This window comes from Gorilla gorilla, chromosome 1, assembly GCF_029281585.2.
Source record: "Gorilla gorilla gorilla isolate KB3781 chromosome 1, NHGRI_mGorGor1-v2.1_pri, whole genome shotgun sequence".
Lineage (NCBI taxonomy): Eukaryota > Metazoa > Chordata > Mammalia > Primates > Hominidae > Gorilla > Gorilla gorilla.
This window is the reverse complement of record NC_073224.2, coordinates 212122036-212148232: the sequence shown is the minus strand read 5'-3', so window position 1 is coordinate 212148232 and position 26197 is coordinate 212122036. Positions and strand designations below refer to the sequence as shown.

Genomic DNA, 26197 nt, shown 5'->3' with positions numbered 1-26197 from the left:
GAGGTTGCAGTGAGCTGAGATTGTGCCACTGCGCTCCAGCCTGGGCGACAGAACAAGACTGCATCTCAAAAAACAAAAAACAAAACAGGGCCGGGCGCGGTGGCTCACGCCTGTAATCCCAGCACTTTGGGAGGCCGAGGCAGGCGGATCACGAGGTCAGGAGATCGAGACCATCTTGGCTAACACGGTGAAACCCCGTCTCTACTAAAAATACAAAAAATTAGCCGGGCAAGGTGGCGGGCACCTGTAGTCCCAGCTATTCGGGAGGCTGAGGCAGGAGAATGGCGTAAAACCCCGGGGGGCGGAGCCTGCAGTGAGCCGAGATCGCGCCACTGCACTCCAGCCTGGGCGACAGAGCAAGACTCCGTCTCAAAAAAAAAAAAAAAAAAAAAATGCAGAATTCCCATGAATCAATATGAAAAAGAAAGATACAACTCAATAGAACAAAAGTTGTCAAACTTTTTAATCTCAGGAACCCATTACACTCTTAAAAATCATTAAATTCTGTGGCCGGGCGCAGTGGCTCATGCCTGTAATCCCAGCACTTTGGGAGGCCGAGGCGGGTGGATCACCTGAGGTCAGGAGTTCGAGACCAGCCTGGCCAACATGGAGAAACCCTGTCTCTATTAAAAAATACAAAATTAGCCGCGCATGGTGGTGCATGCCTGTAATCCCAGCTACTTGGGAGGCTGAGGCAGGAGAATCACTTGAACCTGGGAGGTGGAGGTTGCAGTGAGCCGAGATCACACCATTGCACTCCAGCCTGGGCAAAAAGAGTGAAATTCCGTCTCAAAAAAAAAAATATCATTAAGTTATCTTCTTGAATCTTAAAAAAAAAAAAATTACTAAGGACCTGTATTAGTCTGTTCTCACTCTGCTATAAAGAACTGCCCGAAGCTGGGCGTGGTGGCTCACGCCTGTAATCCCAGCACTTTGGGAGGCTGAGGCGGGCAGATCACAAGGTCAGGAGTTCAAGACCAGCCTGGCCAACATGGTGAAACCCCATCGCTACTAAAAATATAAAAAATTAGCCAGGCATGGTGGCAGATGCCCATAATCCCAGCTACTCAGGACGCTGAGGCAGGAGACTCGCTTCAACCCGGGAGGCGGAGATTGCCATGAGCTGAGACCGCACCGCTGCACTCCAGCCTGGGCAACAGAGTGAGACTCCATCTCAAAAAAAAAAAAAAAAGAAAGAAAGAAAGAACTGCCAGAGACTGAGTAATTTACTTTAATTTATATTGAAGTATTTAATTTATATAGGAAAGAGGTTTTGTTGACTCACAGTTCCACATGGCTGGGAGGCCTCAGGAAACTTACAGTCATGGTAGAAGACACCTCATCACAGGACAGCAGGAGAGAGAATGAGTGCTGAGAGAAGGGGGAAGCCCCTTATAAAACCATCAGATGTTGTGAGAACTCAGTCACTATCACGAGAACAACAAGGGGAAAACTGTCCCCATGCTTCAGTTTTCTCCATCTGGTCTCGCCCTTGACACGTGGGGATTATTACAATTCAAGGTGAGATTTGGGTGGGGACACAGAGCCAAACCATATCAGACCCCAAAGAAGTTTTGTTTATATGAGTCATATCTATTGATGTATACTGTATTAGAAATTAAAACTGAGAAAAATTTTAGATGTTTGTTTATTCATTTACAAATAATACACTTATTACATATTAACATGAATATAAATTACATTTTTTATGCACATGGGGAAAGAAGGAATTAAATTAGATTTTTCATTTTAAAAAATTGTGTTTCCAAGAAAAATTAGTGGGCAGAGTAGCATTATTTTCATTTTTGCAATTTTTTTTTATTTTAATGTCTGGCTTACCAGAAGGCAGCTAGATTTTCATAGCTGCTTTTGTTTTTTAACCTCCATACTAAAGATGTAAGTGATTTATATACCACCATTACAGTATTAGAATATTCTGAATTTGACTATTTACTTACTTTTACCAGTGAATGTTATACTTTCATATGTTTTCATGTTACTAATTATTATGCTTTTGATTCAGCTTGAAGAACTCCCTTTAGCACTTCTTGTGAGGCAGGTCTAGTGGTGATGAACTCTCTCAGCTTTTTTCGTCTAGGATTATATCTGCTTCTGTATTCAGTCTGTTATGATAGATTGTTCTGGTTGAAGTATCTGAAGAAAATCCAAGCTAGCAGAAATATACAATTGGAAAAGGAATATTTTTATAACCTTGTTGATACTCTTATTTGATACTACATCAAAACTTGACAAAAGTTAGTTTCATTGTACAATCTAAAACCATTATAATGACTTCATACTCTGTTACATTAACATCTGTTGGTCTATATTATACTTTGATTGGATCTTTTATCCATGCATGATTTTTATAGCATCATGTATTTATCATTTGGATAGTATTGGTTCCCTGAGTTATGCAGCTCTTCCAAATGTCGATACATTTTACAATATAAAAAAATACATATTTCCATCAGTTTCACCAGAAAAGTATTTAAATATTGGGAGACTCTTACAATGGTAGATACAAGTCTTCCGAAATTTTATTTTTATTTTTACTTGAAAGCTACATTTTTGTCATTGGCAACAAACACCCTCTGTTGTTTTCCTTGAAGTGACAGGCTCATACTTATTTTCAACAAGTTGTCTGCCAAATACCCATCTGAAAAGTTTATATGTATACGTTTATGAAAGTTTTAAAGCTTTTAAATAAGTTTTTAGTAAGTTCTTATAAAACTATATTGAATAAGTAAAAATGGTATTCCCTAAAAAAAAAGTGGCTAGTTCAGCCTGCAGTTCCATTACACAAGTGCTTTTCCTAGAGACAGACATTGTATTTCTTTATGCAGCAAAAGTACTTTATGTGCACTTCCCATTTCACAATACGGAATAGTGGAAAGATATGTATTGAGGGGTCAAGGTTTAATTAATAATTTGTATGGCTTCAAGAATACATTGGCTTTTAAAATACGGTGAGTGTGTGGTGATGAAGAATACAATAATACTAGTGCAATTCGGTGCCACTGCCTTGAGCCATTTTATCTATCTGTATTAGTCTGTTTTCACACTGCTATAAAGATACTACCTGAGACTGGATACTTTATAAATAAAAGAGGTTTAATTGACTCACAGTTCTGCATGGCTGGATAGGCCTCAGGAAACTTACAACCATGGTAGAAAGCTAAGGGGAAGCAAGGCATGTCTTACATGGTGGCAAGAGAGAGAGAAAGAGAGTGCAGGGGAAATCACCAGACACTTACCAAACAACTGGATCTCATGAGAACTCCCTCACTAACACATGAACAGCATGGGGGAACCACCCCCATGATCCAATCACTTCCCACCAGGTCCCTCCCTTGGCACGTGGGGATTACAATTCGAGACGAGATTTGAGTGGGGACATAGAGCCAAACCATATCACTACCATTGCCTTTTTTTAATTTTTAATTTTTGTGGGCACATGGTAGGTGTATATATTTATGAGGTACATGAGATACTTTCATACAGTCATGTAATGTGTAATAATTACACCATGGTAAATGGGGTGTCTGTCCCCTCAAGCATTTATCCTTTATGTTACAGACAATTCAATTATACTCTTTTAGTTATTTTTGAATATATAAATTATTATTGACTATAGTCACCCATTTGTGCTATCAAGTACTAGGTCCTATTCATTCTTCCTATTTTTTGTGCCCATTAACCATCCCCACTTCCCCGCCACCAGTCCCCCACCATTGCTTTTGCTCCATCCTGTTGATATTTACACTCATGGAGCAAATAAACACGTTAGTATTATTTTGAGTAATGGTCAAACAAATGAAAAGGTACTCAGCTTCTTTAGTAATGGTGAAATTACAAATTAAAATAACAATGAAATACTATTTCATGCCCACCAGGAGGGCAGAAGTTTAAAATTCTGTGAACACTGGGAGTTGTCATTATGGATATGATGCAACAGGAACTTTTTTATCTGGCCGGTGGTATAAATTAGAACAACTACTTTGGAAAACATTTTGGCTGTATCTTCAGAACACATGCAGACCTTGTGATCCAGCAATTCTACCCTAGAGAAACCTGTATGTGTTATACCAGGATGTATGTACAAGAATGTGCATAGCAGCATTGTTTGTAGTAGTCAAAAATTGGAAACATCCAGATGTCTGTCAACAGTAGAATGGATAAATTGTGTTATGTTCATATACTATAATATCATACAGCAAAGAAAATGATTGAACCACAGTTACATTCAGTATCAGAGATGGATCTGGCATAATCTGGAATGATTCAAAAAAAGCACTAAAGAATATAAACAGTATAATTCCATTTATGTAAAGTTCAAAAACAGGCAAAATGATATTGAATAAGAATATAGCTCACTATTCTTAAAATGCAAGAAAATGATTTTCACAAAGTCAAGATAATAGATACTTTAAAAGGGAGGGACGGAGTTGTGATTGGAGAAGGGCACATGAGTAGGCTTTTAGGACTCTGGCAATGTTATTTCTTGATCTGGGGAAAAAGATAAAGTAAAAAGAAAAAAAAACCAAAAACCCACGGTGTTCCTCTGAGTGGATAGAAATTTGAAATTCTCTTCATTTTGCTTGTCCTGTATTGCTATTATAAAAAGGGTAAGCTTTTTAAAAATGAAAATACATTGATTTTTACCATTTTTGCTTTGTTTTTTATTTATTTATTTATTTATTTATTTATTTATTTATTTATTTATTTATTCTGAGAGGGAGTCTCACTCTGTCACTCAGGCTGGAGTGCAGTGGCACGATCTTGGCTCACTGCAACCTCTGCCTTCTAGGTTCAAGCAATTCTCCTGCCTTAGCCTCTCGAGTAGCTGGGATTACAGGCACCCACCACCATGCCTGGCTAATTTTTGTATTTTAGTAGAGACGGGGTTTCACCATGTTGGCCAGGCTGGTCACAAACTCCTGACCTCAAAGTGATCTGCCCACCTCGGCCTCTCAAAGTGCTGGGATTGGGATTACAGGCATGAGCCACCACACCCAGCCTGTTTTTAAATTATAAAAGTAATACATACATTAGACTGATTTTTTAATAATAATGATATTTATTCTTACAGCTTGATTATAAAGCATACTTTTTCCTCATCAAACAGTAACACCTGAAAGATTCGATTGCTAGTCTTTCACCAAATGCCAAAAATCCTGGTAAATTCCCTTTTAAAGTAACACTATTTGCTTGCCTAACTTTCTTAATTCAATAGTATTAGATAAATTACCATTGGAAAGACTATTTTTCAAAAACGTTATTATATGCCAAAGAGAAGACTATGATAAATCAGAGTTACTGTAAGAATTAAACAAAATAATATACAGAATAATAGGTTCCCAATAAGTTCTGTTAAATCAAAATCTGCCACGATTTGAAGCAGCCTTCTTGAAAATAAAGGTTAGTGGGCTGGGCGCTGTGGCTCACGCCTGTAATCCCAACACTTTGGGAGGCCGAGGCAGGCGGATCACGAGGTAAGGAGTTTGAGACCAGCCTGGCCAATATGGTGAAACCCTGTCTCTACTAAAAATATAAAAATTAGCCGGGCGTGGTGGCGTGCACCTGTAGTCCCTGCTACTCAGGAGGCTGAGGCAGAAGAATCGCTTGAACCTGGGAGGCAGAGGTTGCAGTGAGCCGAGATCGTGCCACTGCACTCCAGCCTCGGCGACAGAGTAAGATTCCATCTCAAAAAAAGAAAAGAAAAGAAAAGAAAGGTTAGTTTATATGTATTTATGCCAAATCCCATCTCTCCAGAGTTTAATATATATTGATAATAGATTGATTAGCAACGTTCTCAAAGATCTCATATACTCTTTTTTTTTTTTTTTTGAGATGGAGTCTTGCTCTGTTGTCCAGGCTGGAGTGCAGTGGCGCAATCTCAGCTTACTGCAGCCTCCGCCTCCCAGATTCAATTCTCCTACCTTAGCCTCCTGAGTAGCTGGGACTACAGGTGCCCGCCACCACGTCCAGCTAATTTTTTTTGTATTTTTAGTAGAGACGGGGTTTCACCATATTGGCCAGGCTGGTCTTGAACTCCTGACCTTGTGATCTGCCCACCTCAGCCTCCCAAAGTGCTGGGATTACAGGCGTGAGCCACTGCGCCTGACCAGATCTCATATACTTTTGACCACACATCAGTAAAAATCAAAAAAACCTTAGGAGAAAAAAAGGTAACACCATTTACATTAGACTGATTTTTGAAGTGAATCTGCTTTAGTGCCTAATGTGCTATGTCCATTTAAAAAATTTTTACATGTTCTGAAATTTTGTATTCTTGCAAGTTTATCTACCTCCCCCTAAATTTTAAAATATTTTATTGTTGTTATTTTTATTTTTAGCCCTTTCTCCTACGCATATTATTCTCCACCCTGTTCAGTATGGTTTCTGTTCAGGACTCAAACTGGAATGCAGATTTTCTTCAACCACTTTACACCCACTTCTTAGTTGAGACAGATTGCCAGAGTCCTGTGTAATCTTACAGATTCTGTGGGTGTCAGAGGATGTTGCTTCTTTATACTGTGCTAAGGAAGCCCTTGTTTTGTGTGTCTGTGATGTGTTTCTGGATGACAGCAGCAATAATACCATCTACTTTCTAGGCAGAAGAGAGGCAAAGAGAGGAGCAGCTGGTCTCATTTGACAGGTAATAGAATTATTCATACAACCTGCTGGATAGTTGAGATGGGAATCTATCTCGTTATATTTTAATTTTAAAAATCAATGAAAAAATAGAGGGCAAAAATAAGGGGGCACCTGGGGTGGATAACATAATCCACAGAATAAAATTAAAAAGGCAAAACCATGGGCTTTTCCAAGCTCTTTGAGTTATTGGAAGGAGTAATTTCAAGGTGAATAAAAACTTCCAAGAAACCATTGATGTCTATGTGTTAAGCAGAGAGCTTGACTCCCTAGGAATAAGTATGAACCTACATGTCTACAGATTAGGAAGTCTAAGTCATCTTACCTCTAATGCAGATTTAAACCCATCAGAGTTCTTGGGTCTCTTTACTCATTTATAAAATGGAAGCAACTCATCCTTCTAGGAGTATTAAGAGGGAAACCAGACAATTTGTATCTGAATGATGTTCTTAACTTCTCCAAACTAATCGCATGGAAGTGTATTTGTGGTATTAGTTCAGAACTTGATATGTTTTAGCACAGATACACATCCATCCCTCCCCACTACACTATGAGCACCTCAAAGGCTTGGGGACTCTGTCTTACTTAGTTTTGTATCTCTAGCACGAAGAGGACGTTATTTAAACATTGTAGAGGTGAAGTATGATTTATGATAATGATGGGAAAACACATAATAATGGAATTTCAAAGTGTTTTATATCTAGTATAATAAGTAATATGTTTTCCTTTTAAATGCTTGAAAATAAAGAGGCGGTGGGGCATGGTGGCTCAAGCCTGTAATCCCAGCACTTTGGGAGGCCGAGGCGGGTGGATCACCTGAGGTCAGGAGTTCGAGACCAGTCTGGCCAACATGGTGAAACCCCATCTCTACTAAAATACAAAAATGAGCTGAGTGTAGAGGCAGGCGCCTATAATCCCAGCTACTCTCGAGGCTGAGGCAGGAGAATCTCTTGAACCTGGGGGGCGGAGTGAAGTAAGCGCCACTTCACTCCGGCCTGGATGAAAGAGCGAAACTCTGTCTCAAAAAAAAAAGCAAAACAAAAACAAAAAACCAGGCATGGTGGCTCAAGCCTGTAATCACAGCACTTTGGCAGGTTGAGGCAGGAGGATAGCTTGAAGCCAGGAGTTTGAGACCAGCCTGGGCAACAAAGCAAGACCCCCATTTCTAAAAAAAAAATTTTTTTAAAGTGTTATAACATTTCACTAGCTTTCTGTTAAGAGGGTTTTTTATGGATTGTTTTTTAATAGAGATGAGGGTTTTGCTATGTTAGCCAGGTTGGTCTTGAACTCCTGGCCTCAAGCAGTCCTCCTACCTCAGCCTCCCAAAGTGCTAGGATTACAGGCATGAGCCACCACGCCTGGCCTGTTAAGAGGTATTTAACCCAAAGCATAACCCCAAGGAAATTTCGGAAAACTAGGAGATGTGATTCTGTTGAACTAACTGGCAAAGCACTGATAGGTCACTTAGCTTGCTCTTCTCCACCCACTTAATACTGAAGGTACCAATGCAGCTTTCACTTTGAGAGTGCCCTGGAAGATGATGGTGCAACATAATTCAATGAGTTCAAATCTCTGGCTACTTTCCTTGTCTGGCAAGCCCCAGTGAGATTACAAAGTATACCCCTAAATGGAAACAGCCAGGAGTCCCATCCCTCATAATTCTGCCACATGTCAGCTTTGCCCATGGAAGCTGAGTCTTTGTTTTCCTGATATCATCAGCTCTTTGCTTCTGGATATGAAGAATGTGGCCCTCCAAGACTTTATTGATAGCAGAGGACTGGAGCCCTGGTAATGTCTTTGCATAGGTTCTGCTGGCAGTAGAGATGTTGGAGATATATCTTGTTATGCCTTTGAGAGGAGAAATCACCTAGTGTGCCTGTTTCCCCGCAGCCATGAGGAGTGGAACCAGATGCAGAGCCAGGAGGATGAGGTGGCCATCACTGAGCAGGATTTGGAACTTATTAAAGAAAGAGAAACGGCAATTCGGCAGCTGGAGGTGAGAGCCAGGTCATGTTTTTTGTTTGACTCAGTGTGTCTGCAGGTATCTGAACTCCTTAGTTCACTTTAATTTTCTTAGTGATTATGAAAAGGCATAAAATGTGTCATTGTGTGATTTGTATTTTTTCTGTCTCAGTGTAATCATGGTGGGTTTGAACTACCAGTTTTTTTTGTTTTTTTGTTTTTTTCTTGGATGGAATTTTGCTCTTGTTGCCCAGGCTGGAGTGCAATGGTGCAATCTTGGCTCACTGCAACCTCTGCCTCCTGGGTTCGAGCGATTCTCCTGCCTCAGACTCTCGAGTAGCTGGGATTACAGGCATGTGCCACCACGCCCAGCTAATTTTGTATTTTTAGTAGAGACGGGGTTTCTCCACGTTGGTCAGGCTGGTCTTGAACTCACGACCTCAGGTGATCCACCCTCATCGGCCTCCCAAAGTGCTGGGATTACAGGCGTGAGTCACCGCTTCTGGCATGAACTACTGTTATAATGGCATTGGCCTTGGTGCCCAGGAGTACTCAAATCCTTTCCTCAATCACCACATCTTATACGGATCACCACATCTTATTTCTCCTGGAGAAATGTACATGGAGAACAGAACAAGGCAGACAGATATTTTATTGCTCATTAGAACTTTGACCTCAAATCTCAATGCCAACCTCCGGGTTAGGCAGGACTCCATGGAGAGCCCCTTTGCTTAGTCTGAAGAGCCCAGAATAAAGGCAGGCCAAAAGTCTTGCTCCATTTTTGTATATCCTAAAGTCTAATCCCAAGTTGTACATCTTATCCCTTCAGTGAGTCAGAGAAATAGGAACAGTTTTTGAGGTGGAGGTTGAGGGAGAAGTCTGTAGGCCTTTCTTGCCTAACTGAGCTTTCAACTTTAATTTTGCACAGTGACTAATAAAATATCCTTTTTTTTTTTTTTTTTTCCCGAGACTAAGTCTTGCTCTGTCGCCCAGGCAGGAGTGCAATGACACTATCTCAGCTTACTGCAGCCTCCTTCTCCCGGGTTCAAGTGATTCTCCTGCCTCAGCCTCCTGAATAGCCGAGACTACAAGTACGCGCCACCACACCCGGCTAATTTTTGTATTTTTAGTAGAGACAGGGTTTTGCCATTTTGGCCAGGCTGGTCTTGAACTTCTGACCTCAAGTGATCTGCCTGCTTCAGCCTCCCAAAGTGCTGGGATTACTGGCATGAACCACTGTGCCCAGCTAAAATATCCTTAAACCTGAGTTTTCTCCAGTTTAGTTTTCTCCGAAGGTAGAAGGCTGCCATTGCTGGGATCGGGGGAGGAGAAAAGGAGAGAGGGAAATTTTGAGCTCTTCCTTGGCCTCCATCTGTAGCAGTGGTTCTGAACTGTGAGTGCACATGAGGATCACCTGGAGAAGATTTTTTTTTAATGCCCCAGCTCTCATCCACCACTAATTACTTGATGGGATAATGTGAAATTCCTGTTTATTATATGTTTAAAATGGGCAAATATCCATTATTTTATATGGTTCAAACTAATAAATCATAATTTCTGGGCGTGAGGCCCTGGGCATGGGTATTTTTTTAAAAAGTTCCCCCAGGTGATTATAATATGCAGCCAGGGTTGAGACCCACTGCCCTAAAGGCCATCAATGTCTGTTTTTATCTATTTATTATTTATTTTTTGAGTCAGAGTCTTACTCTGTCGCCCAGGCAAGAGTGCAGTGGCGCGTTCTTGGCTCACTGCAACCTCCACCTCCTGGGTTCAAGCGATTCTCCTGCCTCAGCCTCCTGAGTAGCAAGGATTATAGGTGCCCGCCACCACTCCTGGCTAATTTTTGTATTTTTAGTAGAGACGAGGTTTTGCCATTTTGGCCAGGCTGGTCTTGTCTGTTTTTAGATGGGATAGTTTATCCTTAAGTTATGATTATTTTATTGCCTTCAAAAATGTCATATCTTTACTCTTTTTCACCTACTGCTACTACTAATTGAATTAATTGTCTAACATTAGAAATATGGCTAAGTGCAATGGCTCATGCCTGTAATCCCGGCAAGTTGGAGGCTGAGGCAGGATGATTGCTTGAGCCCAGGAATTCAAGACAGCCTGGGCAGTGTAGCAAGACCTTACCTCTACAAAAAATAAAAAATTAACCGGGTGCTGTAACATGTACCTGTGGTCCCAGCTACTCAGGAGCCTGAGGTAGAAGGATCACTTGAGCCCAGGAGATCAAGGCTGCAGTGAGCCATGATCATGCCACTTCAATCCAGCCTGGGCAACAGAGCAAGACTCTGTCTCAAATAATAATAATAATCCTTCCTTCAAAGAAAAATTACTAGCCGGGCGCGGTGGCTCATGCCTGTAATCCCAGCGCTTTGGGAGGCTGAGGCGAGTGGATCACCTGAGGTCGGGAGTTCAAGACCAGCCTGACCAACATGGTGAAACCCCGTCTCTACTAAAAACACAAAAAATTAGCCGGGTATGGTGGTGCATGCTTGTAATCCCAGCTGCTGGGGAGGCTGAGGCAGGAGAAATGCCTGAACCTGGGAGGCGGAGGTTGCAGTGAGCAATTGCACTCCAGCCTGGCAACAGAGCGAGACTCTGTCTCAAAAAAAAAAAAAAAAAAGTACAGTTGGCCCTCGATATATTTAGGTTTCACATCCTCAGACTCAAGCAACCGTGGATTGAAAATATTAAAAAAAAAACTAAAAAATAATACAATAAAAAATAATACAAGTGTAAAAACCAATACAGTGTAACAGTATTTTATATAACACATTGTATTAGTTCAGTACATTACTAATACAATGTAAGTGCTATGTAAAATAGTAATGTAGTATAAAATAGTAATGTAACATTATATAAGTAATATAGAGATGATTTAGAATATAGGAGAGAATGGGCACAAGTTATATGCAAATACTATGCCATTTTATATCAGTGACTTAGAGGGAGGGAGTCCTGGAACCAATCCCCCACGGATACCAAGGGACGAATGTACTGTTATAGCAAAGTGGAGTGAGACATATGGAGCTAAGGAAAGAAATGTAATGGATGCCAGGGTATAATGGATCATTTCATATTCAACAGAGGAAAGTCCAAATTCCTTAGCCTAGGTTCAATTTTCGTATCTAGTAATTTCCAAACTCTGACATACACATTCTATGTTATGGCAAAGCTAGGTTATTTGCTCTTTAACTGAGTTGCCTTTCTGTTTATATGACCTCTCCTTTGCTTGAAGGCACAACTCATGTCTTACTCTTCTGCAGAGTCTTCCTTTTCTCCACACCTTTCTATACCATTAATTCAGTCATTTCCTATATAGTACTCTTCCTTCTTATTTATTTTATTGTGCACTTATTCCCCATGTCCACCCCAGTTAGCTGTATTCACAGCAACTAGCAGACTACCCCAACTATGGTAGACTCTTAGCAAGTGATTGAAATGCTGACAAGACTTGCTTTAGCAGATAGTCCACTATAGTAGACTCTTAGCAAGTGATTGAAATGCTTGCCAGGTTATGATTCCAATAACCCTTCAAACCTGGAAGGGAATTGCCCTCAAATTTCCATAGGGTCATGCCCCATATGAGCACGCCTTTAATAAGACAGGTTTCCATTGTCTTTCTTCTGCCTGATCATGAGTCAGAAAAACTCAAATATAGGCCAGACGTGGTGGTTCACACCTGTAATCCCAGCACTTTGGGAGGCCAAAGTGGGTGGGTCACCTGAGGTCAGGAGTTCGAGACCAGCCTGACCAACATGGTGAAACCCCATCTCTACTAAATATAAAGAATTAGCCAGGCATGGTGGTACATCCTGTAATCCCAGGTACCTGGGAAGCTGAGGCAGGAGAATTGCTTGAACCCAGGAGGCGGAAGTTGCAGTGAGCCGAGATTGCACCATTGCACTCCAGCCTAGCAACAAGAGCGAAACTCCATCTCAGAAAAAAAAAATAGCCGGGCGTGGTGGTGCACGACTGTAATCCCATCTACTGGGGAGGATGAGGCAGGAGAATCACTCAAACCCAGGCGATGGAGGTTGCAGGGAGTTGAGATTGTGCCACTGCACTCCAGCCTGGATGACAGAGCAAGACTCTGTCTCAAAAAAACAAGTAAAAAATAAAAATAAATAAAAAGAAAGAAGGGAGGGAGGCTGGGCGCGGTAGATCATGCCTGTAATCCCAGCATTTTGGGAGGCCGAGGCAGGCGGATCAGGAAGGAAGGGAGGGAGAGAGGGATAGAGAGAGAAGGGAGGGAGGGAGGGAGGCCAGGCACAGTGACTCACGCCTGTAATCCCAGCACTTTGGGAGGCCAAAGCTGTGGATCACAATGTCAGGAGTTCAAGACCAGCCTGGCCAACATGGTGAAACCCCGTCTCTACTAAAAATAGAAAAATTATCCGGGCGTGGTGGCACAGGCCTGTAATCCCAGCTACTCAGGAGGCTGAGGCAGGTGAATTGCTTGAATCCGGGAGGTGGAGGTTGCAGTGAGATGAGATTGTGCCACTGCACTCCAGCCTGGGTGACAGAGCAAGACTCTGTCTCAAAAAAAAAGAAAGAGAGAGAGAGAAAGGAAGGAAAGAGAGAGGAGAAAGAAGGAAGGGAGGGAGGGAAAAAAGGAAGGAAGGGGAGGGAGGGAGGGAAGGGAAGGGAAGGGAGAGGGAGAGAAGGAAGGAAAGAGAGGGAGGGAGGAAGGAAGGAAGGAAAGAAGGAAGGAAAGAAAAGGAAGAAAAAAGAAAGGGAGGGAGAGAAAGAGGGAGGGAGGGAGAAAGACCCAAATATAGGGGATTTTGCCAATGTTAAATTCTTCCACTGCTGTTAGGAAAACAAGCTGCAGTTCAGCCCACTGAGCTGATTTGTGTTTACCTTCTTTGATCAGAGCAGTAAATAGGTTGTAGTCCATTCACTTCGGAACTGCTATCCACAAACCATCAGCTTTTTGTCAGTCAGTTGGGAGTTACCATAGGGCATTGTCCAGTGATGACAGAATCCAGCAGCTCCTCACACAGTTCCAGAGTCAATCCCAGGGGAAAAGAGGCTCCTTACTTGTAGCTCCTCCTTGCATTCCTCAGATAGCATGATCTTGTATAAACATTTAAATTCTGTAGTCCAAAGTCCCAGTGGTTGTCATCGGGAGGCACTCAACAGGCTTTTGTCACAAAGCCTAGCAGTCTCCACATAGGGCTATCACACCCAGAATTTGTCTATATCAGCACTCCAGCCTTCTGCTGTACTGTTTGGACTTGGGCACTCTTACTGGTTCTCATGTAGCATGTCCCATTAATGTTGCTTGAAGGGTGAGTTTATGTGCCTTCTGTTTTACAATATTGGGTAGGCAGCAATAGATTATTTTCTGTTTATGGAGAAAGCATGCTTTATAGAGCCTTAAAAACACACGTGTTAATAGCTAAAACTTTAGGTACGTGAGGGAAACAAATCTTCTAACATGTTGCTTAATGTTAGTTAATTGTTTTTTGTCTTCCTTAGGCTGACATTTTGGATGTCAATCAGATATTTAAAGATTTGGCCATGATGATCCATGACCAGGGTGATCTGATTGGTATGTATTATTGATACCTTTAACCTCAAGGTGAGTTGATAGTATTTGGCATGCATCTGTAATCCCAGCTACTCAGAAGGCTGAGGCTGAAGCACCATCTAGGAGTTTGAAGCCAACCTGGGCAACATAATGAGAATTTGTCTCTTAAAAAAGAAAGAAAGAAAGAAAAAGGAGTTAGGCTAGGCGTGGTGGCTCAGGCCTGTAATCCCAGCACTTTGGGAAGCCCAAGCGGGCAGATCATGAGGTCAGGAGATGGAGACCATCCTGGCTAACACGGTGAAACCCGTCTCTACTAAAAATACAAAAAATTAGCTAGGCCTGGTGGCACGCACCTGTAGTCCCAGCTACTCGGGAGGCTGAGGCAGGAGAATCCCTTGAACCCAGGAGGTGGAGGTTGCAGTGAGCCGAGATTGCGCCACTGTATTCCAGCCTGGGTGACAGAATGAGACTTCGTCTCAATTTAAAAAAAAAAAAAAAAAAAATGGAGTTAGTCATATCAGCTATAGAGTTAAAGTATGTTTAGGAATGCCATTTTAAAAATTACCAAATTTATTTTTCATAGCAATTTTCTTATGTTATCAAATGTAGAAGTTAAATGAGGCCTCATGAATACTCTGTCCCATTGACTTCTTTGTACATCTTTGTTTAGAGAAATAGCTCTCAGCTTCCCAGCTTTCATCTCAACAAACTTGCAAAATTATGGGGTTAGTAACCCTTTTTTTTTTTTGAGACGGAGTTTTGCTGTTGTTGTCCAGGCTGGAGTGCGATGGTGCGATCTTGGCTCACCACAACCTCCGCCTCCTGGGTTCAAACAATTCTGCTGCCTCAGCCTCCCGAGTAGCTGGGATTACAAGCATGTGCCACCACGCCCGCTAATTTTGTAGTTTTAGTAGAGACGGTGTTTCTCCATGTTGGTCAGGCTGGTCTTGAACTCTCGACCTCAGGTGATCTGCCCGCCTTGGCCTCCCAGGTGGTGGGATTACAGGCGTGAGCCACCACACCTGGCCAGTAACTCTTTTTTTAAAGCTTTCTATATGGAAATAATTTCAAGTTTATTAAAAGTTGCAAAAATAGGCTGGGCATGGTTGCTCACGCCTGTAATCCCAGCACTTTGGGAGGCTGAGGTGGGAGGATCACTTGAAGCCAGGAGTTCAAGACTAGCCTAGGCAACATAGTAAGACCCTGTCTTTACCAAAAAATTAGCCAGGCATAGTAACATGCACCTGTAGTCCTAGCTACTCAGGAGGCTGAGGTGGGAAGATCACTTGAGCCCAGGAGTTGGAGGCTACAGTGAACTATTATTGTACCACTGCACTCCAGTCTAGGTGACAGAGTGAGATCCCGTCTCTTTAAAAAAAAAAAAAAAAAAAAAAAGTAGCAAAAATAAAAATATTACAAGGACCTTCTTTATACCTTTTACCCAGATTTACCTCTTGTTAACATTCTACCCCATTTGCTTTATTATGTATTCTTTCTCTCTTTCTCTATGTGTATCTACATAATTTTTTATGAATCATTTATGGGTAAGTTAAATACTTCATAGCCCCCAAAAATTCATTGTTTTTTCTCCAAAGAATAGGGCTAGTCTCTTACCAAGGTAGTAACTCGATTTCATGGCTGGATAGTTTGGATAGTGGTAGTGAAACCAGGACACGTAACATCAAAAATCTGTTCAATTTGCAGTCTTAAAACATCTGAGTGTGTTAAAACATCCTCTGTCCTTCCTTTTGCAGATAGCATAGAAGCCAATGTGGAAAGCTCAGAGGTGCACGTCGAAAGAGCCACTGAACAGTTACAGCGAGCTGCTTACTATCAGGTAAAAGCGGGTACCAAAGAAAGTCACTCTGTGTTGCAGACTTTTTAGGCCATCAGAGTACATTGACATATTGAGAACAGCTACAGCCTTTGCTTAGGTTTAAGCTAAAGGAAAGTAGTCATAATTGCAGTCCCAGTTCCATTTTTATTATTTTCCTTTGCAGATAGATCTACAAAAAATAATCACACCTTGAATAAACTTATCAGAAGGCTAGTAACTGCAAAGCTAACCCTGTACACTAATATGATACCTAAATCTGCTATGAGGCTGTTTTATATCCCGAACAGCTGAATGTATTTCAATTAGGATAGTAAGAAGTACAGTTAAAGTAGAAGACTTCATAGATACTTTATGTTGACTGTTGCCATAGAGGATGGACATAGAATCAACTTCGACTGCTATTTATATATGAATAAATAAGGATAATCATTCTGGAACTGTTCCTGTAAAGTGAAATCTTTCTACATGTTAGTTGAAACTCTGGTTTTTTTACTTATCCAAGTCTTTATCTCAGTGTACAAATAATGTGAATGAAGTCTTTCTCACTTCCCTTCAATTTGGTGTTGCATGGCTTTTTAGAAATAAATAGCATTTCATGTCCTTCGCCCACTTTTTGATGGGGTTGTTTGTTTTTTTCTTGTAAATTTGTTTGAGTTCATTGTAGATTCTGGATATTAGCCCTTTGTCAGATGAGCAGGTTGCGAAAATTTTCTCCCATTTTGTAGGTTGCCTGTTCACTCTGATGGTAGTTTCTTTTGCTGTGCAGAAGCTCTTTAGTTTAATTAGATCCCATTTGTCAGTTTTGGCTTTTGTTGCCATTGCTTTTGGTGTTTTAGACATGAAGTCCTTGCCCATGCCTATGTCCTGAATGGTAATCAGTGTGGCGATTCCTCAGGGATCTAGAACTAGAAATACCATTTGACCCAGCCATCCCATTACTGGGTATATACCCAAAGGACTATAAATCATGCTGCTATAAAGACACATGCACACGTATGTTTATTGCGGCATTATTCACAATAGCAAAGACTTGGAACCAACCCAAATGTCCAACAGTGATAGACTGGATTAAGAAAATGTGGCACATATACACCATGGAATACTATGCAGCCATAAAAAACGATGAGTTCATGTCCTTTGTAGGGACATGGATGAAATTGGAAATCATCATTCTCAGTAAACTATTGCAAGAACAAAAAACCAAACACCGCATATTCTCACTCATAGGTGGGAATTGAACAGTGAGAACACATGGACACAGGAAGGGGAACATCACACTCTGGGGACTGTTGTGGGGTGGGGGGAGGGGGGAGGGATAGCATTGGGAGATATACCTAATGCTAGATGACGAGTTAGTGGGTGCAGCGCACCAGCATGGCACATGTATACATATGTAACTAACCTGCACATTGTGCACATGTACCCTAAAACTTAAAGTAAAATTAAAAAAAAAAAAAAAAGAAAGAAATAGCATTTCAGTTGTTTTCCGTGTTCCTGGGATAGCTGTATTTTACCTGGGAGTGCTCGTAAAGAAATTCGTATTTAATAATAGTGTTTCCTTTAAAAACTAGGTGATTAATTTAGTGTGCAACAGTAAAGGAATAATTAAGTAAATTATATATATTCACTCATTGTTGCATATGGGAATTAAGAGATGTTTCTGAAGAGTTTAAACAGAAAAATGTTTATACTAAACATTAAATGAGGAAAAACATCAAACATCATACAATGTGATCCCAGTTATGTCAAATAATATACATAGATAACAAATCAGAAAGAAATACAAAAATGTTGACGGTATTATCTATGGGTGATTTTTTTTTCTCCCTCCGCTTGCTGTATTTTTTTTTTTACAATGAACATAACAGTTTTATACGTATTATAAAATGTTATTAAAATACACATGCACAAATAACTTATTTTATTGCAAATAATGCCTGGCAGCACAGGTATAGCTCCTTTGCAAAATTGTATGTGGGGACTTGGAATTAAAACTTTGAAACCTATACTACTCGGCTGGGTGTGGTGGCCCACGCCTGTAATCCCAGCCCTTTCGGAAGCCGAGGCAGGTAGATCACTTGAGGTCAGGAGTTCGAGATCAGCCTGGCCAACACTGGTGAAACCCCGTCTCTACTAAAAATACAAAAACTAGCTGGGCATAGTGGCACACGCCTGTAATTCCAGCTGCTCAGGAGGCTGAGACATTAGAATCACTTGAACCTGGAAGGTGGAGGTTTCAGTTAGCCAAGATCGCACCACGGCACTCCAGCCTGGGTGACGGAGTGAGACTCTGTCTCAAAAAAAAAAAAAAAACACCAAACAAACAAAAAACACTTGCACTACTACCTAGTGCTGCTGACTTAAGATTTCTGGGAAAGTCTCTGCATAATTTTGCATGGATAGAGTTAATCTTTAATTACAAGGAGGCAGATTTATGAAGCATTCTTAGAGTCTTACACATACAAATTTTACTTGTTTCATGAGTGTCTTGTTTACATATTTCTTTCCTCAGAAAAAATCTCGCAAGAAGATGTGTATCCTGGTGCTTGTCCTGTCAGTGATTATTCTAATCTTGGGACTTATTATCTGGCTAGTTTATAAAACGAAGTGATTGCCTCCGATCGTTCTCCCGCTGAGCTGTTTTCAAGGGCAAGTGCTTGTTGAAGTCTTGCCAGAACAAACTGATCACAAGAAGACAGCATATACCAGAACGTCCTGTAATCATTTAGTTAGAAACTAACTACTAACTAGTCTTTGGAATTCGTGACCTATGGAGACAGTATTTATCAATTTATTGATTCTATTGATTTCTCAAATTAGGAATTAACTTATGTGGATTTTGCTTCCTCTTGTATTCTGATTGCCCTTCATCCCAAGTGTTTACTGAAAATTCCATTCTAGATATTCTTGTTTTGACAAATGACACTACAGTCTCGTAATATTGTCTTTTATGTATATACAAAATTTACCTTTTTACTAGCATCTGAGACAGTTACTTTCTGGTACCCAGTATATTGGAGTCTGTCAGAAACTCTATAATAGGCCACCAGTTTTTATTATTTAACATTTTTATTTGAATTTCTAAGAAGCCTATTCTCTATCTATTTTGAAAGATTTTGGCACTATATTTAATTGGAAGGTAAAATATTGTACATGTGATCCAGAGTAAATGAGAAGTCTCTATCTGAGCTGGTCAGTTACTGGAGTACATATTAGTAATCTGGGTTTAAAGTTTACTTCATTATCTGCTAGTGTCATCCACAGCAGTTCATCCTCATCCACACTAAGCCATCCTGTTAGCTTTTAAAGGAAGTTAATTTAATTAACATTAATATACTCTATGGGCTCCCTCTCCCACCTATCTGCATAGAAAGGCAGAATTAGACATAGCATGCTTTGGAAAAGCAAATAGGAATTGTTGGGAATGATTTAATCTTGTTGTTGTTGTTGTTGTTGTTCACTTGTGGTTCTACATTCCTGGTGAATGATGAATGTTGCTGTCAAAGGGCTGCCCCCTACCTTATAAGGGTTGCTGGGCATTTGAAGGCAGGAAAATTTTTAAAGATAGATTGAGGTTGGTTTAAAATTATTCCTGTGACCCAACAGTAAAGCAAAGAAGAGGTTCATTTTTGTAAATAACACTGGTTTCAAATAGTGATGTTAGACTTAACCTAATTTATAAACAAGAGATTAATATCTCCATGCATAGTTTTAGACAAAAAAAGATGTTTCAATAAAATTACTGTCTTGTAATATAAATGTTGTCCACTTCCCTTTTCCACAGGCCTAGAACAGTTAAAGGGAACATAATTTGTTTAGGCTCCCACATAAATGTGAATCTGGCCAACAACTTTGGTTCATCCTTTAGTGAATTAGAGGATTTGGCTACCCTGAGTATATTTATATTCATTTCTTCTGTTCTCCTTCTGTTATTATACTTAATCTTCTAAACTAAACTAATGTGAACAGTAGGGAAACAAGGGCCCAAATGCATAAGTTTATTTGCACTATTGCACTTACTTAATACAAATAAATGTTTTTTAAAGCTTTTATAGTATGTTTTTATGAGTTAACCTCCTAATGTGGTAGGTATTAGGTAATGTGCTGTCATGAGAAAAATTGAGACTTCCAAGAAAACTGGACACCAGGTGAGGGTTGGTTTGGAGACGGAATAGGTGTAGCTGCCTTTCTTTGAAAAACAGTGTGTAGAGATGGCTGAGTGCAATGGCTCACACTTGTAATCCCAACACTTTGGAAGGCTGAGGCGGGAGGATCAGTATATCGGTATGTCTGAGCCCAAGAGTTCAAGATCAGCCTGGGCAGTATAGCAAGACCCCATCTCCATTTTTTTTTAATGATTTTTTTAATTTAAAAAAAGAACAACAGGATAGAGCTGTTGGGGTGGCACAGTGGCCCAAAGAGCAGCTTCAGAGAATTCCTTGGTTCTATGATCCCTGTTTAACTCCAAATTACAGTCGGACTTGGATACATCATTTGTAACATTGTAGGAAAGAAAAAAGTCTTGGTTGTGAAAAACGATTTGCATTTGGGTAAAATAAAGTGACCATGCTTTTGTTCTGTAATACTGTGTGACCTGTGGTTGTTGTAATGGTGATCATGGAGAGCAAATATGAACTTGGCCTGGATTTTAAATGGCCTAGAATTTGTGGTAGTTGCCAAAGAGGTTCTCCTAGGTGGTCTTAATAAACCTATTCACAGAATTCTCCTTATCTGTGCCTTGATTATCATTGGGAGCATCACAATCTAGGACAGCAGTTTTTAACATGGCTTCACATTAGAAACTAAAAAAATACAGTGCCCACTTTGGCAGCACGTATATAAAATGGGAACAATAGAGAGAAGATTAGCATGGCCCCTGCACCAGGATGACTTGCAAATTCATGAATTCTCTCTCTCTCTCTCTGTCTCTCTCTCTCTGTGTGTATGTATATATATACTTTTTTTTTTTTTTTTTTTTTTTGAGACAGGGTCTCACGCTGTCGCCCAGGCTGGAGTGCAGTGGCACAATCTCAGCTCACTGCAACCTCCACCTCCTGGGTTCAAGCAATTCTCATGCTTCAGTGTCCCAAGTATCTGGGATTACAGGTGCTCACCACGATGCCTAACTCATTTTTTAAAATATATTTTTAGTAGAGATGGGGTTTCACCATGTTAGCCAAGCTGGTCTGGAACTCCTGACCTCAAGTGATCCGCCCACCTCGGCTTCCCAAAGTGCTGCAATTACAGGCCTGAGCCACTGGCGCCTGGCCGAAGTGCTCTATATTTTTAAAAAAATATTCTCTGTGCTCCTCTTCTTGCTAAAAAATAAAAAATAAATACTGATACCTCAGTCCTACAACTCCAAGATTTTAATTTAGTCTGGAGTATAGCTTGGGCATAGGGATTTTTAAAGGCCCCAGGTAATTCTTACCTGTAACTGTGGTTGAGAAGCATTGGTTTGGATGTCAGAAGCTAGACTGGGGTACAAAAGACCTTAGCTCTGCCGTTAACTTGCTGAGGGTATTTGAAAAAGTCACTTATGGCTGGGCGCGGTGGCTCATGCCTGTAATCCCAGCACTTTGGGAGGCTGAGGCGGGTGGATCACGAGGTCAGAAGTTAAAGACCAGTCTGGCCAACATGGTGAAACCCCATCTCTACTAAAAATACAAAAATTAGCCAGGCGTGGTGGCACACACCTGTAATCCCAGCTACTTGGGAGGCTGAGGCAAGAGAATTGCTTGAACCCAGGAGGTGGAGGTTGCAGTAAGCCAAGATCATGCCACTGCACTCTAGGTCTGGGCAACAGAGCAAGACTCTGTCTCAGGGGAAAAAAGAAAAAGTAACTTAACCTTTAGGCCCCAAGTTTTCTTGGTAGCTCTTTTCCAGCTACAAAATTTTTTGATTATAAGGACCCACGGCAGTTTAGTGTGAACATACAAATTGTATTTTTACCTCTATCTTCCTTTCATTTTCTCATCCCCTTTTCTTTTTTTTTTTTGTTTTTTGAGATGGAGTCTCGCTCTGTTGCCCAGGCTGGAGTGCAGTGGCGTGACTCGGCTCATTGCAAGCTCCACCTCCTGGGTTCACGCCATTCTCCTGCCTCAGCCTCCCGAGTAGCTGGGACTACAGGCGCCCGCCACCATGCCCAGCTAATTTTTTGTATTTTTAGTAGAGACAGCGTTTCACCGTGTTTGTTAGGATGGTCTTGATCTCCTGGCCTTGTGATCCACCTGCCTCAGCCTCTCAAAGTGCTGGGATTACAGGCGTGAGCCATCATCCCCTTTTCTACTTCCTTTATGAAATATCCTAGGAGTACTGGGTAGATCTAGCATTCTCTCTTCCAATGAGTTATTAATAAAACTATGGGCTGGGCGCAGTGGCTCACAGCTATAATCCCAGCACTTTCAGAGGCCGAGGTGGGTGGATCACTTGAGGCCAGGAGTTCAAGACCAGCCTGGACAACATGGTGAAACTCTGCCTCTACTAAAATTATAAAAATTAGCCAGGCATGGTGGTGCACGCCTGTAATCTCAGCTACTCAGGAGGCTGAGGCATGAGCTTTGCTTGAACCCAGGAGGTCGGGGGTTGCATTGAGCCAAGATAGCACCACTGCACTCCAGCCTGGGCAACAGAGGCTCTGTCTCAAAAAAAAAAGAAAAAAGAAAAATAAAAAACTATGATACTGTATAAGGTATAAGGTAAAGTAGAAATGTTACTGTGGCTACTTAATCTGAGAATGTTCCAGAATAAGAACTTGCTAGATGCTAGACAGATACTCCCAGGGGAGTGTGTGTGTGTGTGTGTGTGTGTGTGTGTGTGTGTGTGTGTGTGTGTGTTTTGCTAAGGGATAGGGATGGGAGGGTTCACCCACCGCAGTGCAAAATATCAAAATGAAATTACTGTTCAGTCTATGCAAAGTAAAACATTCTGAGCCACGCCTATTAAGGTTTTTTTTTTTTTTTTTTTTTTTCTATTCAGAGACTGTTCTCAGTCATGGAAACGTAGCTTTTGCTTTTGGTCACTAATTGCAGACCAGAGCCCACCTCAGATCTCAGTCCATCCTGTTCCCTAAGTCTGGGAATCACCTGCTGCTTCCCCGCTTTTCAAAGCATAGTTATGGCCGGGCACAGTGACTCATGCCTGTAATCCCAGCACTTTGGGAGACTGAGGCGGGTGGATCACCTGAGGTCAGGAGTTCAAGACCAGCCTGGCCAACGTGGTGAAACCCTGTCTCTACTAACAATACAAAAACTAGGCCGGATATGGTGGTTTGTGCCTGTAATCCCAGCATAATCCTAGCACTTTGGGAGGCCAAGGCAGGTGGATCATCTGAGGTCAGGAGTTTGAGACCAGCCTGGCCAACATGATGAAACCCTGTCTCTACTAAAAATAGAAAAATTAGCTGGGCATGGTAGCGGGCACCTGGAATCCGAGTTACTTGGGAGGCTGAGGCAGGAGAATCGCTTAAACCTGAGAGGTGGAGGTTGCAGTGAGCCAAGTTTGTGTCATTGCACTCCAGCCTGGGCGACAAGAGCGAAACTCCATCTCAGAAAGAAAAAAATGATAAAATAATAAATAAGAATACAAAAATCAGTCAGGTGTGGTGGTGCGTGCCTGTAATCCCAGCTACTCGGGAGGCTGAGGCAGGAGAATCACTTGAACCTGGCGGGTGGAGGTTGCAGTAAGCTGAAATCACACCATTGCACTCCAGCCTGGGAGACAAAAGCAAGACTTTTCTGGCAGGGCACAGTGGCTCACACCTGTAATCCCAGCACTTTGGGAAGCTGAGGCAGGCGGATCACCTGAAGTTGGGAGTTCGAGACCAGCCTCACCAACATGGTGCAACCCCGTGTATGGTGGCACATGCCTGTAATCCCAGCTACTTGGGAAGGTGAGACAGGAGAATTGCGTGGACCTGGGAGGTGGAGGCTGCAGTGAGCCGAAATCCTGCCACTGCACTCCAGCCTAGGTGACAGAGTAAGATTTGTCTCAAAACATAATAATTTAAAAACTTTTTAAAGTTTTCTGACCTCAATATGCTCCTAATGTCTTTAGATCTTATTCTAAGGAAATCTATCAAAGGCCAACATACTAATCTCTTTATTGAGATACCAAAATCCAAAGGCAGCTAGTACATCAGTCTATTTTAAAAGGTTAAGGACCTAGATTGCTGCCCTCTAGTTTGCTGGTCTATACTGACATCACTGGTGCCCAAACAAAGAGCATTTTGCTTTATGAGGGCCTAGGTAAGCATAAGGTGCCACGTGTGAATATCTACTGTGCTAGAAACAGAACATGGCCAAGGAGTAAAGAATTAGAAAGGTAAGATGTAGCTTTTAGGTTTCCTGGGTCTATAGTCAGCAATAGAAGGATCACACAAGCTGAGAAGTTGAAATACAAAGTTGCCATAAGATGCTATCAGGTCACTGCTAACTGGAAATGGCTTCAACACCACGTTATGCCTAAAAGGAGCATAGAACCTCAAAGGCCCACACAATTTCTGTAGGTAAAAGTATCTTCTTCTTTTCTGTTAGACTCAAAAACTTTTGGGACTAATTCCTTCTAAAAAATCATGCCCTGTATTCAGAAGAGAGGGACATAGGATTATTTCTGTTTTCTTGAAACCAAGTTTAGAATTTGAATTTTTCCAATCAGCCTAGTCTTACTTTGGAATCACAAGGCTGAAAAGGAGGATATTAACAGGCCACTTGATAAGTGATCTGATTAGTCGCCATCCTTGCTGGATAAGTTTATTGTGCTTTAAAGGCCAGAGGAAAAGGTGTTTCTCCAATCTACCTAAGAGTTGATAATCTTAAAATCCAAGTTAATGTTATATTGCAGTTACTTTTTTGATCTTCTCACTCCTTCTAAGTTATATTGCAGTTAAATCTTGAGGGCTGGAGACTTCATCAAGGGCAAAAATCTTTTGAATAGGCTGATTTTCTACAGAACCAGTAGCATGGAAGCAAGAAAAGAACTACTTTCATCATAGATTCCTCAACTTGCTGAGCAGTGCCTCTTTCTGGATGAACAGGAACTTAGCAATTGATTTATTTAAAAAAGGAAAAATCGGTCAGATAATCCTCCCAACGCGTCTACAAAAGTGAAAAAGAGGGGCATCAGTTGCATGCTAATAATATATATAATTATACCAACATCAAAGTGTAAGAGAGAATAGTGATTCATGAGCATGGCCTTTGGCATCATATAGGTTTAGGTTTTTGATCCCACTCACCACTTGTTCTAGGGTGAAGCTGGGCAACTCAATCTCTCTGAGCCTCTCCTCTGGAATTATAATAATACCTAACTCAAGAGTGTTGTCAGGATTAAGTGAGATGATCCATATAAAATACATACTTGCCCAGGTAACTGCTGAACAGACAATGCCATTAAAACCAGAGGCCCTCCCGTCCGGGAGGGAGGTGGGGGGGTCAGACCCCCCGCCCGGCCAGCCACCCCGTCCGGGAGGTGAGGGGCGCCTCTGCCCGGCTGCCCCTACTGGGAAGTGAGGAGCCCCTCTGCCCAGCCACCACCCCGTCTGGGAGGTGTACCCAACAGCTCATTGAGAATGGGCCATGATGACAATGGAGGTTTTGTGGAATAGAAAAGGGGGAAAGGTGAGGAAAAGATTGAGAAATCGGATGGTTGCTATGTCTGTGTAGAAAGAAGTAGACATGGGAGACTTTTCATTTTGTTCTGTACTAAGAAAAATTCTTCTGCCTTGGGATGCTGTTGATCTATGACCTTACCCCCAACCCTGTGCTCTCTGAAACATGTGCTGTGTCCACTCAGGGTTAAATGGATAAAGGGCGGTGCAAGATGTGCTTTGTTAAACAGATGCTTGAAGGCAGCATGCTCGTTAAGAGTCATCACCACTCCCTAATCTCAAGTACCCAGGGACACAAACACTGCCGAAGGCCGCAGGATCCTCTGCCTAGGAAAACCAGAGACCTTTGTTCACTTGTTTATCTGCTGACCTTCCCTCCACTATTGTCCTATGCCCCTGCCAAATCCCCCTCTGCGAGAAACACCCAAGAATGATCAATAAAAAAATAAAAAATAAAAACCCAGAGGCCCTGCTAATGGTCTCTTAAAGCCAGCTGGTGATCTAGGGCAAGCGAGCAATCCTTATGCTTCCTTGCACTATAACCAAAAGCAAAAAATCCTTTTTAAAAAAATTAACCATTTGAGCCAAGCAC

At 41.5% G+C, this 26197-nt stretch overlaps 1 protein-coding gene and 1 non-coding gene across 3 annotated transcripts in view; both read left to right on the top strand.

Moving 5' to 3' along the window:
* Positions 1–20719, top strand: part of STX12 (syntaxin 12) — a 51318-nt gene extending 30599 nt beyond the window's left edge. For both annotated transcript variants that reach the window (XM_019013670.4, XM_055389335.2), the window contains exons 5-9: positions 6618–6661; positions 8548–8653; positions 14110–14182; positions 15916–15998; positions 18511–20719. In XM_019013670.4, the coding sequence (XP_018869215.1) occupies positions 6618–6661; positions 8548–8653; positions 14110–14182; positions 15916–15998; positions 18511–18609 (405 nt within the window). In that variant the 3' untranslated portion in view covers positions 18610–20719. The remainder of the gene's footprint in view (positions 1–6617; positions 6662–8547; positions 8654–14109; positions 14183–15915; positions 15999–18510) is intronic.
* A 94-nt stretch (positions 20720–20813) lies between these two features.
* Positions 20814–20919, top strand: LOC115932202 (U6 spliceosomal RNA). Its single transcript, XR_004068523.1, has one exon. It is a non-coding gene; the product is annotated as a U6 spliceosomal RNA (small nuclear RNA).
* Positions 20920–26197: the final 5278 nt, after the last annotated feature.